The 19,381-nt window shown below is 43.8% G+C and overlaps 1 protein-coding gene across 2 annotated transcripts in view; it reads left to right on the plus strand.

The window, feature by feature from the left end:
• tnrc6c2 (trinucleotide repeat containing adaptor 6C2) overlaps window positions 1–19,381 on the plus strand; it is a 52,698-nt gene that overhangs the window by 14,420 nt on the left and 18,897 nt on the right. For both annotated transcript variants that reach the window (XM_063883130.1, XM_063883131.1), the window contains exons 4-5: window positions 7,867–8,265; window positions 16,203–18,719. In XM_063883130.1, coding sequence (XP_063739200.1) covers window positions 7,867–8,265; window positions 16,203–18,719 — 2,916 coding nt within the window. The remainder of the gene's footprint in view (window positions 1–7,866; window positions 8,266–16,202; window positions 18,720–19,381) is intronic.

The raw sequence follows: 19,381 nt of genomic DNA on the forward strand, positions 1-19,381 counted from the left end.
ACAGGCCAATGTGGGGCCAAATACAGTAAAAGCAAAAATGAAGGAAGGAAGTCAGAACAGAACGTAATGAAGCAGAGCGCACTTCCAACAAGTGCCAAAAATGACCGTCGGGAGTCAATGACGGTGCTAATATAGAAGAGGACTAATGACATGGACATTTGTTTTATGGTATGTTAAATGAGAGATGAAGAGAGAAAGGGACATTGAATGAGACACGGATTGTGTGTATGTAGTGGGTGCTCATGCAGACAGGAAGATGGAGAAAACGGAAAGAAAGGACCTGTTCGGAGACCAATCGTTCAGCGGGCCACCAGGACCTCTGAGTTTACTCCATTTTGCAATATCTCTTAAAAGGAAGGTGGCATCGACTGGAATGAGTTGAGTTTTCAGGCGTGACTCTAAATAATAGAGGTTTGTGTGTGTGTATATATGCGGGTCGGGAGAAAATCAGTATGCAGTAGTGATTTGTGTCTTTCCATCCATATCAGTGAATTCTGCCTTCCTTATACACTCTCAGAAATTCATAGACACTTGCGCACCACCTCCCTCATCTCCATCGCCTTTTTCGTGCTTTCCTCTCCGCAGGCCCCCCCTTGGTCCCAGGCATTTCAATTTGTTTGCAGTAATCGATCTCGGCCTGGTGCGTTCATATGTATGAAAATGAGATAAAGCTCCGACGCAGTGGAATTAACTTCTCTGCCCCCCATTAGGGATGGAGCTTCAGTGAACGCCGGGTTCCAGGAGGCAATGTAACACTGCCCTAACCCACCTACCCCCAACACACACACACACAAGCTGGACCCCCCCCCCCCCCTCGGTCCCCATTACCTCAGAGGGATGCTGATTATTCACCCCCAGCACACACGCAGCTTCATCACAATCCCTGCCACCACTGCAATCACAATCAGTCAGTTTTAATGCTACACATACCATACAAAACTTGCACATGCTAGGATACACACACACACACACACACACACACACACACACACACACACACACACACACACACACACACACACACACACACACACACACACACACACACACACACACACACACACACACACACACACAATGCAGAGTAAATGCAGAGTATCTGTCAAGCTGCATATGTGTGTTCTTATAGTCCCACAATCATATTAAAAGACATATTTCTCTCTTCAGCAACTTTGAATCTAATCTGTGATTGAAGCAAATGCTTACATTGTAGAATTGAAAAGCAGCGAGGGCGTCTTTCACTAGCCACGTTTGTTTTTAGCATGCAGAGACACACGCGCAAATATTAGGCAGTTACACAATCACACGCAGGCACAGAAAGCCACAGTATTACCAGACTGCATCTGTTCAATCCCACACACCCATAATCAAAAAATCTGCTATCTCCATTTTTGCTGCGAACGCACATTTCCCCGCTAAAGGTTAAAGAACAAATGTAATGCCTGTCACTGTCACGTCCCTCACTTGCTTTCTTACTCAGAGTTTCTTCCGCCGGTTTCATTTCACCGACGTTATGCTCGGCTCCGGCGACCACATCTGAGGAGAAACATATTTACACGGTGTCACCACGGTGATAACAGCATTACATTTTTCAAAGATGCGAGAGGCGCACATAAACACAAGTGTATTATATAATTCTATATTGGATTCATTTGCAATTTCACATGCTGTTAATTGCGTCAACACTTTTGAAGGGAATTTCATGAATTGCTATCTCATTAGAAGCTAATTTACTTTAGCATTCAGGGTGCTTTTTCTCTGCTGTTAAACACATTTATAAACACTAAATGAATTAATAGTGAATAGCTGGTGAATTACATCCTGTGGATTTATGACTGCCTAGCATAATTGTTTTTCCTCTACCCCCCGTGTGCTCACCCTGCCTGCATGTCAAGTGCTAGAGGAGAGTGAGCGATGGAGGGAGAGAAACGGGGCACAGAGAAAGGAAAAAATGAGGGGCTCAAAGTCTAGAACAATGCTTCCTCTGTGTATTCACGCTGTGTGATCACTCACAATCTGCTGACAAGAGAACCCATTCGCTCCCTCACCCCCATCACCTCCGGCTCCCCCAATGGTGAGCTGCTTCATGTCAAAGACCAGGCACATTAATAGCATCTAGCTCATCTTATAGTTCTGAATGACAGTTCAGCCTGTGCTTTGAGACCAAAGTGTTCACCTATATATGTGTCTGTAAGGTTCAAAGAGTGCTGGTAAGCCCGCATATGGGCCCCTCGTTCCCTCAGGCCCTTGTGAAACAGCAGAGGAATAATAATACCAGTTGAATCTGAATTGATAAGATTATTCCTGTTAATTATATACAGTCAAGTCATATTCTATAAGACTATGAAAGTCACATTGAGACTGCAAAGTACTCCAATGTTCTATTGTTAACCCCCATACTCCCCAATGATCCCGAAGAGATCACATCTTTGATTCATATGTCAGCGTTCAAATGTTTAAGATACCATGCATCATCTACATATCTATCAAATTCATATGACATCCATCCTCAGGCAGTTGTTGCCCTAAGGCACTGACCTTGGATGGATGTGTAGTATAATACCCTTAAAGCTATTTACTCTGAGAGTGAGTTAGCTTCTATTTTGACTCAAAAGCAAAAAGGGTTTGCATGGGTCAACTCTGTCATAATCTCAACAGGGCAGAGAGGCAGAGCTGACATGAACCACTGAGACCTGAGGGAGACCAAAAGAAGTATGGCTCTGAGAAGTGGGGGTGGTGACCATAATTATAGAAGGGGTGGAAGATGGAAAGAGGTCACAGGAGGCACATGGGGTCACAAAGGCAAAAGGAGGTGCGTTAGGCAACTGTCAGTCTCTATAGCAACAGCCAGTTATATGAAAGGCGAGGGGTGAGAAGTGTTTTCTTTTATTTCCGTGTGTGACTGAGGATGTGTCTGTTTTTTTCCCACTTATATGGACAGATGGGACCACATAGAGGAACACCCACACAACCCCCCCGTGTGTGCATAAACACATGCACATACATATGCACACAGTCACCACAAAAGCTTTACATTTAAAAAACTGGATAAGAAATAAAAATCACGATATATTCCAGGGCATTTTGTTTTCACTGTATTGACACCAACCTGGGTGGCGTTTGCTCTCAGCGGACGCGGTAGAGTTTGGGGAAGTGCAGCCGGTAGTCGTAGAAGAAGAAGAATAAGATGATGAGGGTGAAGAGGAGGAGGAGAGGGTGAGAGTGCTGAGGGCTTCTGCAGGCAGTGGCTGGCCTCTCTTCAGTAGCGAGATGTGATACAGAAAAGGTCATGAACTCCAAACTTAATATCTCTTTAACTTACTTAAAGTTCAGTATTTAATGGACTTGGCATTATGTATTCGTGCCTCTGCCCCGTCTACTATTTGATCTGATTTTAAGGACAAAAGTTGGCCTTGTTGCTCTACTTTCATAAGGCATGATGTTTTCAGAAGCTAAAATGAAACATTGATGTACATAACCGTACATCTATTTTAAAACCACTACAGCAGCAGGTATACAATTGTTGTACACGGACAAACATGCTGTATTTTCGTTCCCCCTCCTGCTTCTTAGCTCTTATTGGATTAAGAAATGCACCATTGTGTAGGGCATATAGGCCTGTGTGTTGTGTCCTTCCCTCCCCCTTCTATAAACATGGCTGCATAATAAAGTGGCTCTACAGACAATAGACAGAAGAGATGTGGGAACCTGCGCTGCCTGGCACCCGGCTCAGGGAACCAACCACAATTGTTGTTTACAATAGCAGATATCATTCCTTCTTGCCCAAAATGCCTTGTTTGTTTTTTTTAGCTCTATATCTGATACATTTATAATTTCCCTCTGCCTTGTATAATTTGTTTCCCCTCTTCATCTTTGCTCTCTTGTTCTCTAGTTGTATGGAGTTGCTCTTTGTCTCGCTCTCTCTCATTGTGTGTAATTAACCATTTAGTGTGAAGAAGGGCTGTAATTAAAAGTTTGGTGCAAGGTTGCAGAGAGCGCCTCAGCTGAAGGGTTTAATGGAATTTACAGTGCACTTGAAACAAATGCTAATTTAATCGTCTCTCCTTTTCAACTTCAATTAGAGGAGCTAAGGCCACCACCATAGGAGAGTCTAAATGTGACTTTTCACACACAACTCTGACTTGCTCTGCTTTAACTTAAATATTCCTATATTTACCTCTGCCAATCAAGTTGTTAGTTATATAAGCTATAACTCATTAACTGTGTCCATTCCATGCCTATCACTTGCAGTGGGTGTCACCGGCATGCTCGTCACTTTCCTTATTTAATGACTGACACATGTTTATCTAAGGGATTTTCCTCACATTACTCATAATCTTTTTTTATAACCACCAACTCTTCAAAAGCATTGGCATTGGATTAAGAAAAGATCTCTCCTCCTCAACACATGTTTCAGGCTGCTGTAAATGACTTTATCTCAGAGGAGAGCTGTCCCTCATACTTTCCTTCTCATGTCTTACAGATTCAGACTGACTTTCTTTTTCTCTCACTTGTGTGTGTGTGTGTGCGTCTGCATACACACATTCATTACCTCTCAAAAGAACGTTAATTTACACTGATATACTTGTTTAACACAGATTACAACTTAAATGTTTACCCATAACTCAACTGGTTTGTGACAGTGTTGTCTAAATGGGTAATACTTTCCTTTAGATGATTATGTCCTTGCTTGTGCAGCAGATATTAGATGTGGTCATCAGTGACATTAGTGAATTGCAGCATGGATACGTCCTTCTTACTAAAACAACACAACCACAGAAGCAGTTGGTGTATGAGGCACACCTAGGCTAAAGGGCTTTTTAGTCTTTTGTATTCATCTGCAATGAACAGTGAGTCACATCCTTATGTGTCTTTTCGTCTAAATTGTTCAGGGAACTAAGACTAAATCTCAGGAGCTCTGGAAATCCCTTTGGCGTGTGTATGAATTGCAAAGATGTGGCAAATTTGAAGAAGGAATTCCTTTTGTTTGAGACGGCAAACTGTTTTGTTACTTTGATGTTTTTTGGGAAGTAGATCAAAAGACGCAGAGAATCAAAACGCCCATCTTTGAAGTGGGTTAACTACTTAAAAAGACATTTCTGCACACAAAAAGCAATTGGTAAATAGTTATTTTTAATTGTGTTTTTGGCTGCTCAACTAGTCGGTACATTAACTATCATTTACATTTTAAAGAGATTTAATACTCTGAGTCTAAACTACATTGTAACAACCATTACATGCATCCTGAACCCATTTTATCTCGGCTTCTGTTTCAGTAGTGAGCAACACCTGGTGCAAACTGCATCATGGTTGTTCATGGGTCATTAAAAATCTGACTTAAATCAGGGATATTTAGGTGTAATCAACCATTTTGTCACTACCTTCTATATAGAGAGGGGTGCAAAATGTGTTCCAAGTAGACACATTTGCTGGAGTTGGAAGAGATGAAGGAAAAATAAATCTGGGAGACAGATTCTGGGTTGAGGTAGACATTGGGAGTCAGAACATGGATGTCTGGAATCAGGGAAATGGCAAGGTAAGAAGACAGAAACAAGACAAGGGAGAAGAGAGATAGAAACAGAGGAGAAAAAAGGATCAAGACGGATAAAGGCCCAGAGGGAGAATAACATAGTGGGATCCAGGCTGAGAGAAAGGTAGGCACAGAAAAAAGAAAGGGAGACGGGGAGAGATGGAGCAGTGAGGATACGGTGCAAGCTGCTGATAGAAACACAGAGGAGGGAGGGAGGGGGTCAGGGCAGCGTGCATTCACTGTCCTGCTGTCTGATTGGACGAGACAGCGTCAGGCGGGCCAACATGAATTTAATCAGAGATGTGCGTCACCAGCTGCAGTTCAAAGCCAACAGCCAGGCAGATACTACTGGAGGGGGCACACTCTCTCTCTTTTTTTTCCTCCCCCTCTGCATGTGTGTCTCACTAAAATCTCATCGGTCAAAGGGGGTCATTGTCAAAGTGTCTTTTTTGTTTTTTGATCTCTTCAGGAAAAGAATAGAGGCCTACACTTTTATACACATGTGGAGATTTGATCTCTTTAGGTATGACGAAAGAAGTGAAAGAGACTCAATGTTTTGCCTTCACACATTTTATATATATATATATATATATATATATATATATATATATGTATATATATACAGTATTTTGGTTTTGTCTGCACATTCAAGTTTCCTGCATGTCACGACTGTGTCTGTGAGTAAGCTGGCAGCCACTTGGATTGGCATTGTGCTCACTGAGAGAGCCCCTGATTTTTTGCTTTTAGAAAAGCTCTTAGCAGACACACTTAATACCTCTGCATTCACTATAACCGTGTGTGTGTGTGTGTGTGTGTGTGTGTGTGTGTGTGTGTGTGTGTGTGTGTGTGTGTGTGTGTGTGTGTGTGTGTGTGTGTGTGTGTGTGTGTGTGTGTGTGTGTGTGTGTGTGTGTGTGTGTGTGTGTGTGTGTGTGTGTGTGTGTGTGTGTGTGTGTGTGTGTGTGTGTGTGTGTGTGTGTGTGTGTGTGTGTGTGTGTGTGTGGGTAATTGCCAGCACTGCAGTACAGGACTGCTATAGTTGTCATCCTGGACAGCTTGAACGAAGACATTATTTCCATGCCATCAATTTGCCACTATTTCATTGTTTGAAAAAACCCAACAACCCCCTTCCTTCTACACACACTCACACAACCTGTGTCCTCTCGTCTCTCTCTCTCTCTCCTCCCCTGAGTGAAGGCAGTCTCAGCTGTTGTGTATAACAGGCATATCTATCGAGGGACTAAAGAAAACAACATCATCAGCGCTATTCATCATGCATTCAGCCATGGACCAAGAAACTGTAATTTACAGCAGCTTTTAGGTCACTAGCAATTGGCAGGCATTATGAAAGCAGCTGTTTGTGCGCAACAAGAAACTCTCAGGTAGAGTGGCGTTGTATCAGACCTAGTTTGGTTTCCTCATAGGTGCATGCAGCCACGCAGTCTTCAGCTTAATAAAGAATTACACAGATGGTGTTTTTTTTTTCTTCACTCAGCATTGTGGACAAGCCAATCTGTCTGGTTGCTAGCTGTCAATGTCCTACGAATAATAACACCTTTTCAGATAGTTGGCTGGCCACTTCAACCACAGGGAAAGGGCCAGGCAGAGGCAGGGAAAGGTGTGTGTTCTCGTTTGTGTTTGTGAGTTTGTGGGCTTGCAAAAGAAGACTGTGTAATGAGGAGGAACGGAGGTGTCTCCATGTGTTTGTGAGTGTCTGTGTTCAGTCAGCAGAAAAAATATGACCTTTTCATACAGTGCGTCTGGGCCAGTAACATATGTTCGACAAAAAGCTGCATGAGGCGGTTAACTTAAAGGGACAGTCCACAGCAACATACAGTGCATACAAATTAAAAACACCTGCTGAATGCTATACAAAAAATACAATACACAAATTATAATTTCTGGAGACTGCATGTACTGAAAGCAAGACATGACTGATGTGCAATCTGTAAAGATCTACCCCATGAATATGACCACTCCATCACATCCTGCTAGAATATAACTTGACATGTCTTCATTTTCTGTGCGATTTTCATTTGTGCAGTTCATGCTGTAGTACTGTTACTTTCCAAAAGAAGAACAAAGATAAAGGATTCACTAAACGTCACCAACGTACAAAAAAGATCACTGTTTAGAGGCATTTCAAATACAGGTTACCTCTTACAAAAAGTCTGAGGTACTATTTTGTCAGATATCAGCACTTCCCATCCAAATGTAATATCTGTTATACAAAGACTAAAAGGGAGGTGACCCAGACATTAATACCTTGCCACCTGCATGTGTCTTTCTGTGTGTGTGTGTGTGTCTGTGTCTGTGTCTGTGTATTGTATCCATCCAGTGCCAGAGCCTGCTCCCACTAAGCCCAGTCCCGGCCCACCCCACCACTTCCACCCCGCCAGCCCTACGCTGCCCCTCTCCTCCTCCTCCTCTTCTTCTTCTGGCAATGGCAAGCGCGCCTCCTCCAGTAGCCAACTCCCGACTCAGACTCCCCCTCAGCAGCAGTGCCAGTTGTCCTCTGCCTGTGCTCGCTACCCGCCCAGAGAGGTGCCCCCCCGCTTCCGCCAGCAGGAGCACAAGCAGCTACTGAAGAGAGGCCAGCCACTGCCTGCAGGAGCCCTCAGCACTCTCACCCTCTCCTCCTCCTCTTCACCCTCATCATCTTATTCTTCTTCTTCTACGACTACCGGCTGCACTTCCCCAAACTCTACCGCGTCCGCTGAGAGCAAACGCCACCCAGGTTGGTGTCAATACAGTGAAAACAAAATGCCCTGGAATATATCGTGATTTTTATTTCTTATCCAGTTTTTTTAAATGTAAAGCTTTTGTGGTGACTGTGTGCAAAATGTTCACCCTTTGATGCTTGATACAGTCCTTCAAATCGATCATTTTGTCCTCATACTTGTCACTTTGATTACCCCAGATGTTGTGACTGGCTTGGCACAGACACAGTTGTATGCATGGCAGCATTGATAAATGTACTGCATTAAGGGCATAATAAATTGTGGTGATTATAATTTTAGTTTAAAGGCACACTTTCACTTCCTGTCAGTGTAAAATAATGATGAGCTACACTAGCTCCTAAATTATGTAGGAAGCTGACCAATTTAAATCTAAATTAAAATGTAGAACTCAAGTCTACACTAATGTACTAATGGCTGCTACCTCTGCTTTTCTATTTTTCCCTTCCTTGGCATTCTGAAAGGATTCAGATAGCTGAATGCTTGTTTCCAAGGGTCTGTGCTATTAGGAGTGTGCTAGTCTGTGCTTTTAACACCAGGAGTAATAACTCTAAATTATTTCAAAGCCTTGGAAAAATCTTGTTTGGATGCTTTAGTCTAATTGAGAAAAAAATGGTTAGGTTGTTTAATTTTTGCATGCTTTTTATGCTAGACTCTCAGGGCCACACACATACATTTACGCACAGTCTCTCAGACCTTTGTAGCCAGCGGTAATCTTTTAATGAACTCACCGGTGGCCCCTTAGATCACTAATACTGAACCTGCCTTAAGGTGCTCATTGTGAAGCTGCTCTGGTGTATTTGTACGCAAGTAATGGGGTGATAAAAGATGGCCATGATTTATTTATGTCCTTTTTGCATTTATGTTTTTCTCAGTTTATTGACTCCAGTGTTCCTTTTCGCTTTCACACTGGAGATGTTTTGATTTTTTGAAATCATTATTTCTGCTTTTTGCACATGCATTTTTTTTCTAAAGGTTTTCCTTTGTAAACCAATCACAACCAGCTGCTTAATAATGTCAACAGACACAAAGATGCTCCTCACATCCTCTAACACAACACTCTAAAGGAAAAGATGCAAAGATATTTCTGTAGGATGCCATGCAGTGTTTTCCTGTTCAGGTTAGCAGGAGCTTGCATGAGAATCTGCTCACATCTTGTTGTTGAGCTTCTCTTCTCTCCAGAGTCCTTTTTATCTTTCCTTCTTTTCATCGGTGCTCCTTTGCCACTCTGTTCTGCCTTTCATTACTGTCTCAACATTTGCTGGAACAACACCAGGCACTCAGTAAATAAACCTGCAGCAGCTGTGGTGCAAGGCTTGCTAGTCAGCAGACTGCAGCCCTCTGCATCAGAGGCAACCGGTCCTTGTCCTCCGTCTAGTCTCTGTTTTGTTCTTGTACTTGGGTCTATGCCACTAATCCCAGCATCAAACAAATGTGGATGCCTGCATTTTGCAAAAGTTCTGTGTTGTGTATTTAGTACACACCACAGAAATGAATGAGACTGAATTGGACTGCTTTTCACAAACAACATTTTAGTGATAATCTTTAGACAGAAGGTGGACCAGGATGATACCGTGGCTGCAGGCTTAACTTACTCAAGAGAAGCAATACCTACAAACCTTCAAATAATAATCCTCCCCTGGCTTCAGAAAGCTCCCCTGGTTCCGTTTATTAACCTATACTGTCCTTTTAATTGTCATAGTTCAGCGTTGGTTATCCTGTTTGTCCTTTACCTCGCCCCGGTTTTCCCAGGGGCCTCTCACTACAACACTGCCTGCGGCGGGGCCCTTCCCCTCTCATTCTTGACCCAAGGGCTTCCCCTTCCCGGCCTGTTCTATCCGTTTGCATCACTAATAGCCTCAAGCTAGTGGCCCTGTTGTTGCAAATATTTTGGCATGCATAATTGAAAGAGTGGACATTGTGGTTAAACGTTCTACCCTTTGCTTGAAGATTTATACTTTTTCCTTCATTTACACAAACTACTGCTTTTGTAGTAGAAGAGCTGGAAAAACTACGGAAAAAAACATCCTATTTATGCAGGACGTCTATTGTTTGCCAGACTACACGTTCACAATTTGTGTTTTGAACTTATCCATCCATATAAACAAAGTTCATGGAAGTCAGTTGATCTTCAAGTCAATGATTATGTATAGTATTATCCTTAGTAAGATCATAAGTTCTAAATTCCTACTTTTATCCAAATCCCACTATCATGTCATGTTCATTTATTATTTGATGCAGCCTGCCTGCAAGCACAGACACAACTTGTTCTTCCTTAGTGTAACAGTAAGTGAGGGATGAACTCTGTTTTGAAGACATTGTTCTGACCTCTCTGGTGAGGTGACGCTGGCCCAAAGGAACGTGATGAGTACAAACTTTTTCACTACTGCACATGCAATCACAAACACACGTGCATAGATGTGGTGGCTGCACATCTGGGCGAACACACTAGTCTGACCTAGTTGTGTCCACTCAGATCTGTCTGCCCTGCAGGCCAGCTGGCTCAGGGTTTAAAGGGTATATACAAACACACACACACACACACACACACACACACACACACACACACACACACACACACACACACACACACACACACACACACACACACACACACACACACACACACACACACACACACACACACACACACATATGCATGTTAGTTCATCCTGCAGTACTATTCGGTATATATCCTAAGTTCTTAAATGAATTATTTTTGACCCATTGTTTGGGCTGCTTTACTCTATTTGGTTCAGAAAAATCATACTGATTTTAATTTAGAAGCCCTATTAAATGTAATTGTGTGTGATTTATTAGATTCCAGAAGGAACAGCACACATACCGCCCCATCCTCAAAGTCTGAAAGGCAACCCCCTTTAAATTCAAGGGCAGTCACACCACTCCCACCTAACCTCCGCTTTCCAAACCTTCTTTGAGTGTCCCCCAACCAGACAGAGACCCCCTGTCCCTTCTCCCTCCCTGCATCACCCCCACCATCCCAGTCTCTCCAGCTGACTGGGGACCATTAAGTAGCCATCAGCCAGCAGCCGTCCAGACAGGCTCCCCAGTAGCAGGTGCTCGAGTGGGGGTCTCTTAAGACTGTGGGAACTGCAGCCCAACAGCTGTTTGTTCGTCACCCAGACACAGCTTATAGCCAGAAGGCACTCTGCTGGGTGCTGCTAAAACACTTAGCCCTTTCACTTGGGCTCTCTTTGTTTTGCAGGTAAAGCAGTCAGGTTTTGGAGCATATCTTATTTAAGTGAAATGAAGGGATGGAAAAGAGTGTCTCTTTAAGTCAAAATGGGTATTTTGAAAGTGTTAACTAAAATCTAGGTTGTAATTTAAAAAATCCTAACACGTTTTTTTTAGAACATGTCATTTTCTTCAAGTACTTCCTTAAGGACAGGCAGGTCTGCCTCAGCAAACTTGGTTCATATGAGATGTAAAAATAACTTCCACTTAAATCTTGTATGTTTTAAAATCATAATCACAAGAGCACTTGGCCCTAATGAAGCCGAAGAGGTATAGATTGCCCCGTGTGGATGGCTGGGACACACACACACACACACACACACACACACACACACACACACACACACACACACACACACACACACACACACACACACACACACACACACACACACACACACACACACACACACACACACACACACACGTAGTGAGACAACCCCCTAGTGGCTTAATTAATCCAGCCTCTGTCAGGGAAACCAGAGAAGTCACAATGATCTCACTCTCCCTTTTTTTCCTCCCTCTCAGCAGAGGTAAACAGACATGAATAATGAGCTTTTTAAAGCCTCCTGTGACCATTTCCTCACTCTTTCTTTTCCTCCATGCTTCCGGAGAAACAAGTACATGCTGTCTTTGATCCGAGTAGGCATAAAGCACCCGTCAAAGAGAGATGGAGAGGGTTTATTTGGGGACAAAACACTACTAAATGTCCCCTCTGCTCTGGATCCCACGTTTTGCTCTGAGAAAATCAAAGTGTAGTCTGTGGCTCACAGTGGAATTAGGATTCCAGTTTTTGTCTCACCATCTCCTGCAGTGTTCATGCATTTTCTCCCACTGTCTCCCTTTCTTTTCCCTTGCAAGTATCAACCCTTCCCCCCCTCCATCTCTCGCTACCACCCTCTCTCTTTCTCTCACGCTGCCCTCCATTTAATTTAAAGGGGAGAAGAGGCATTTAATTATTGGCTACCTGCCCATTTTCATATGATGGCAGCTCATTTCAATCTTGAATATCTTCTTTTGCGCATCTTTGTTTCAACTCTGGTAAACTGGTTTCAATGTGGTGTTGTTGCTGTTGTTTAATCTCAGTTTTCCAGCAAAAACAAGGCGTGCATGCTCATATTAGGAATTTTTTTATTATTATTCATTTCTCATCTGAAGAGTGCAAGGCTGTATCTTTATGCATAGACTCGTGTGTATACCAAAAAAAGGAGCCTTACTCCATGTTGGTTACATGACAAGCCGAAAGGGACCTGTCGTTTTTTGAAACCCTTTTTCATTCACAAAGAATAATAAGAGCCTGCCCTCCTAATTGCACGCAGAATGAAAGCAGCAGCACATTACTGACACATGATTGCAAATGGTGGATGGAAATAACTGTCCCCTTTTCTTTGTTTTTCATGTTGAGCTTTCTTTCGTCTCCCCCCTGCTATATCAATGCTTTGCCAAGAATCAGTCAGTCCTTTCTATTGGAATGTCTGGGGAGGGAGTCGAGGGGCGAACAATCGGTGCATGTTGAGGTGAAAGGAGAGAGGCTGTTCTGCATTAGTCCACACATGCACACAGCATGTACATATTTAAAGGGGTAGACTCGATAGCATTAGCACCAATACAGTCTAATGCAAACCAATTAAATTGTTCAGTGGCAAATATATTTATTTTGTCGAGCTTATAATGTTACATTTCTGTTACACACATTGCACCCATGCCTGCACACAATCCACATATTATTGGTCTACTGAACAACCAGGTAGTTCGCTTGCAGACATAGAGGACATCTGTGTAATCGCTTTAAAAGAGTGGCGCTGGAGCACCTCTTCTCAGGTATTTTTCCATTCTCTCCCTGGATGACCCCTTTTTTTAAAACCAAGGCAACACAGATTCCTTTTTCCCTTTTTGTTATGTTTTTATGTTGGTTTGTCGCAGTGTCTGTGACAGGAGGGATAAAGAGATGGCTGGGTTCCAGGCCTTGTAACAAAACAACATTTGCAAATAAGACTGAGACAAAGAGAGAAACATAGATACAGCGGGTGGGTGAGGGGTAAACTGAACTAAATGTTCCTGAGGTTGCAGCCTCTTAGATTCTTGGCTGTGTTTCAGATCTGATAAAATGGTTCCTCTATTCATTTGCTATCATTGATAGAGCTGAGAAATCAGTGGTTTTATAAAACACCTACAAGCCTCTGAGGGTTTGCAGTTTTGTCAAAAAAGACCAGCTGTTTGGGTTATCTGTTTCTTTTTTTGCACATCCACTTGCCTTTGCAGGCATGCTTTAGCCCTCATAAACATTTGCTACTTTCCTAAACACACAAATAAACACTATGGAAGTCATCCTTCACTTTATACATTAGATTTCACACACATATATAATGTAAGAGTTATACAAGTCCCTTAAATATATTCCACAATTATTCCTTTATGCTATATTAGCTTGTTGTCACTTGGACACCAGGCAGCAACCATTGTTGATCAAGTTTGATTAAACAGGGTTATGTGCGAGCGTTACTTTTGTTGTCTCGATTACTATGGACATTTGTCATACAAACCCAAATCAGACCAGTGGTTTGGGAACACTTTTGCTTTGATGTTTCAGTGTTTTTTGTGTGTTCACCTTATTGCCAAATGACTGCATTCTGGTACGTGTGTGTCTGTATGTGCGTGTGTGAGCCATCATTCTGACGACACTGTGCGATAAGGCTGCCTGGGGAGTGAAGATAAGTGCGTTGAGATGAAAATTGCATTCACAGCCACCGTGTGGTGTGTTGCACAGTATCTTAAAGCAACATATCTGCTCGTTTGTGTGTCCACATACCTCAAACAAACAGACTTTCCAGACTGGATTGTTTTGACCACTGGGTCTTTATCTCATGATGGATAACTTATAGCTATTATGGAAATCACAGCAACGATCTGATGGAAACTAATGGATTAGTAATGGGAGGTAAAACAGTTTAATAACCAAAGAAGGGAAATATCCTACAAACACAGCCTGGGTCTTCTAATTAAAGGTTAGTGAGGCACGGTTACTGCAGCGGCTCAGGAGGGTAGCCAGAAATATATTATTGTCTAATAGACTTCTACTGCTTGTTGGAAATGACTGATTGTGTGGTATATGGTCTGGCATCAAGCTGTGCTCATGTTTAATGCATTACAGCCATCAAAAGACGAGAGGCATGTATTTGGCCATAAGGAACTAAGTTTGCATTAGAAGACATTGTATTTACATGCTGTAATGTGTCTGCTGTTTTAACACTAAGACATCAGCGTTTGAGAAATGTTTGATGACACCCATACTAGGATGAATATCTAGCTTTCATGCATACGTCCTTTCTCCTCAGAGTTATTTGATTAATATCTCCCTTTATATCCTTTGTTACCCTGTGTGTTTTGCTTTTTGTGTGCTCCTAGCTGCTCTCATTGGTTTTTAGCCCATGACATGAAGCTGGCTCGGTGGTTAGGATGTTTGCATGCTGGATCGATAGCCTCCCTTCTCTCATCCACTACATTAATAAGATCATTGATTAGCTGCCTCCAACTGATAGATTACCCCTTTACAGCATCGAATCAGTCTATAATTAGTTCTCCTTATGGGATGCTTTTGTGCCTAATGAAATTGCTTTTGTGCAATACCATGTTGGTTAGAGAACTGTTGAGAATGCCTTATTTTGATCATGCCTTTAATTGGTAGGACAAGATTTACATGCAATCCTTAGTTCCACAATTGTGATAGAAATGCTGGTATGCATATTTCAAAATGTAAATTAGCAGATACACACACATATTCACACAAGCTTGAAGGAAGTGTTTTGTGGTTACTTAGTGCAGTGCAGTTGGAGGAGGAGTAGGTCTGGCGGAGCATAGGGAGTGATGGATGAGAAGCCGTCCTGGTTTCATTCCAATAAATGAATGGCGTTCCACTTGGGCTTCCCTTCACAGCCCCAGCCAGTGAAGACACGGTGGAGACGGATGGGCCTCTCACTGCTGGGTGTTAGAGGAAAGCAGAGGGGAGAGAGGGTGAAGTTAAAGGGTGAGGAAAGAGATGGGGGGGCAGAAAGTAAGCGAGGTTACATGGACAGAGAAACAAAAGGGGAGGGTGGTAATAATAGATAAGAGAAGATAAATAGTGAGAAGGAAGTAAGGGATAAAACAGCTGCCGTGAAAGAGGAAACGAGTTGGAAAGGAAATTAAGTTAAAAGTGAGGAGGAATGAAGGATGGATTAAGGAGAGAAAGCAAGGGCTCTGTCTCCCTGTTCCTGTTTGGCCGACTGCACCAAGGATATATGGATATGCCATAGCCGATATGACATGTAGCACGCTTGACTGTGCATTCTGATTATGTGTTGGATTGTGGAACGTGCAAGTGTGACCATCTCCTGCCAAGAAGTCTGATAGCTAGCATTAACCAACCAAGAAGATACAATTGGGCCAGGGGAGTTACAGGGTCTGTATTACACGATGTTCCTTAGCTTAGCCAAATGTATGTTTTCCCCCTCCCCACACCACCATTTTTCCTTTCTCTTTTTTTCTACTCCTGTTATTGAATCTCTTCTTTTCTACTTGCATTTCTGCATATTATGTAACTCAAATCTTCTTTTGTTTGTCTCTGACTGTCCATAAACAATTATTTCTTGATATATTCCTGTGTTAAACTTTGCCTCTCTTTCTCTCTTTCTTTTCTCTTCAGACATATCCCTCCAGAGTGGCTGTATTGCCCAGTATGAGACCTCTCATTGGGGAGCCTCTTTGCCAGTTGACAGCTCCTCCAGTGCCAACAACTGGGACAAAGTGATTATTGACAAAAGTGACACAGACGCTTGGCCCTCCAACAACCACAGCAGTGACCTCAGCCATACCGCAGCACAAGAATGCACCTTGGGCTCAGCTAGCTCAAACACAGACAACATTGCTGTCACTACCACCAGTAGTTGTAGAAATTTGAGTATGGCCACAGGTGCGGCAGGCCAGCCGGCCCACTACCCCTCTCTTAAAGCCAACAATAACATGATGACAGGACCTGGGTCAGCCAACACGTGTGGTAATAGAAGCTGGGGTTCAGATGGGAAACAAGATGGTATGAGTGGTGGCAGAGTAGGAATGCCCAATAACTGGGGCACTCCCAATTTTAACATGAACCTCAATCCGAATGCCAATCCATCAGCCTGGCCTGTCCTCGGGCAGGAGGCTGTTGGAGGTTGTGGCATTGGCCCTAATGTAGTGTCAAACTCCCCATCCCTTCCACCAGGTATTAATGGCAATGGAAACATGGGAAATGGGAACCTGGGAGGTGCAGAGAATGGCAGTGGAGGTTGGGGTGGCCTGATTAGTGCCAATGAAAATGATCAACAGCACCCTTCAACCAACACAAACATGTCCTTCAAAATGGAACCTTCTAACCTTAACACTGACGGACCAAACCACACTAAGCAGCAGCAGCAGCAGCAAGCTCAGGAGCCTATGAGCCCTATCCATGGGTTAACTGGCTGGGGAGGCCAGTCCCCCACTGAATCATCCCAGCTCAATGGGGACACAACAGGCAGCTCTGTATGGGGTAGTGGAGAAACCAAGGCAGCTGACTCCCCGAAGTCCTCAGGCTGGGACTCGACTCCGTCTGGAGGCCATTCTGCATGGGGCCGCCAAGGCAGTGGTGGTGGGAGTAGTGGAAGTGGTGGCTGGGGTGACGGCTGGGGGAAATCTTCCGGTGGCGGAGAAGCAACTAAAGGCTGGGACTCGGTAGAGGCCGGTAGTTCTGGTTCTGGCCAGGATCAGCCACTTAGCTCATGGGGCCAGCAGATTAGAACAGCCCCAGCAAGTGAGGGTAGTGGGGAAAGCAGCGAAAGTCAATCTGGCTGCAGAGACAGGTCCTCCAGCACGGATTGTACCCCTCTTCTACCCCGGCAGGATCTGGATCCTAGGGTGCTGAGTAACACGGGTTGGGGACAGACCCCCATTCGACAGCACACTGTATGGGAGATGGAAGAAGCTAACTCTGATGATGAGAAGAGGAAAAGCTGCTCAGATGCCATGGCAGTCTCCAATTCTACAGGCGGACCCTCATCCATCAATGGAGGCGCCATCAATCAAAAAATTGGGCCCAGTCAGAGGCCTGGGTCTGAGGAAAAGAGTGACAGTGAAGGGTTATCATCCTCTGGCTGGAGAGCCATTCCACCTCAGCCTATCCAGACTGGATCAGGATGGGGGGAGGCCCAACAGTCACGCAGCAAGGCCCCAAATGGCACTACCAGTGGCTGGGGCGAACCTAAGCCTACTAATGTTCCTAGAAATGGAGGCACATCCTCATGGGGTTCTGAGGACAAGTCACCCAGTTGGGACAATGGCGTGACAAAAAGTCAGCCTAACACTAACCCAGGCTGGGTAGACGGCCCCAAAAGCTCTCATGGATGGGGCAATGGTAATGGGGGCCCCAATAACTCCAGTACAGGGGATTGGGGAGAAGCAGAGGTCAAAAAGAATGGATCCTCCAGCAGCATGTGGGAAGGAGAAGGAGGGAATGGAGGAGGTGGGAATGGAGGAGGTGGTGGATGGAAGGAAAGCCCCAGAGGAGGAAATAGAGGAGGAAACTGGGGTAAACCTGCCCCTACTGTGAGTAATAACAGCTGGGGGGAGACCCCACATGCAAATGGCCCAGCGCAGGGAGGCTGGGGCTCCTCCAAGCCCCAGGAAAATAACAGCAGTAGCAGCAGCAGTAGCACTGGCAGCGGAGGAGGTGGCAGTATGGGTTCATGGGGTGGTCCTGGTACTGTGAAGCAGAACACATCAAGCTGGGGCAATGGCAGCAAACAGGACCAAGGCATGGATCGCAGTGGATGGGAAGAGCCCTCCCCTCCCTCAATGCGCAGGAAGATGGAAATAGATGATGGAACGTCCACTTGGGGCGATCCAGGCTCCAACAACAAGACCGTCAACATGTGGGATCGCAACAAACCCAATAATAACCCAGGCAACAGCGGCCCACCTCCCAGTAAGAATGGTGGAGTGATTATCCCCAACAATAACAACAACAATCACTCAGTTGGCCCCGGCAACAACAATCACCATCACACTCACCACATGCACCACCATCCCCATCATAGCCAGCCCCCAACTCACCTGCAACATCATGGAAACAGCAATGGGTCATCCACCAACGGCACTCCACATCCAGGCGTGGGACCCCAGGGTAGACCCCCCCTCGCCAACCCAGGTAACAGTATGGCTGTGCTGTTGTGTTAACAACATGAAAGAGATGTTTAAAAATGCAGAGTGTATCTTCTAAGCACATTTTACTTAAATAGTCTGTTGTTTCATGAATCCACAATTTTCTCAGTCATGTTTTACTTGATTATGAGTGGAATGAATTATTTAACTCAAACAAACGATTTACAAAATTACTAATAAAAGAATTGCCGGCAACAATCTTTATTACATTAAAAGAGTATTTGTTTTAATATTTATCTCACGGTAATGATTGCACAATAAGCTTAAGTGAGCTTTGCAGCCTGTTCAAATAAGTATTTTAAGACAAAGGCCATGCATGCAGACATAGCACAGCTTTATGTCCAAAGGTCTATCTTTTTCATTCTGAATGAAACCATTGCCCCCTGCTGTTTACCAGGTGAACTGCAGCTACTAAAAGGCATCATGGCCACCATATGACATACTTGTGCTGATTACAGCTGTACTTTTCCCATTTCCCATCTTTATTGAAGCCTATAGTATAGATAGTTATGTAGACAGCATTTCGCTATCAAAGACGAAAAGCTCTTTTTGAAGCATTATAATAGCACTATGATGATGTGTTCAGGTGCTTGGATTATCATTATATATTTATAGTTTCAGGGTTTAAAGCTGTGTTTTTAATTAAAT

Source organism: Eleginops maclovinus, chromosome 5, assembly GCF_036324505.1.
Source record: "Eleginops maclovinus isolate JMC-PN-2008 ecotype Puerto Natales chromosome 5, JC_Emac_rtc_rv5, whole genome shotgun sequence".
Classification (NCBI taxonomy): domain Eukaryota; kingdom Metazoa; phylum Chordata; class Actinopteri; order Perciformes; family Eleginopidae; genus Eleginops; species Eleginops maclovinus.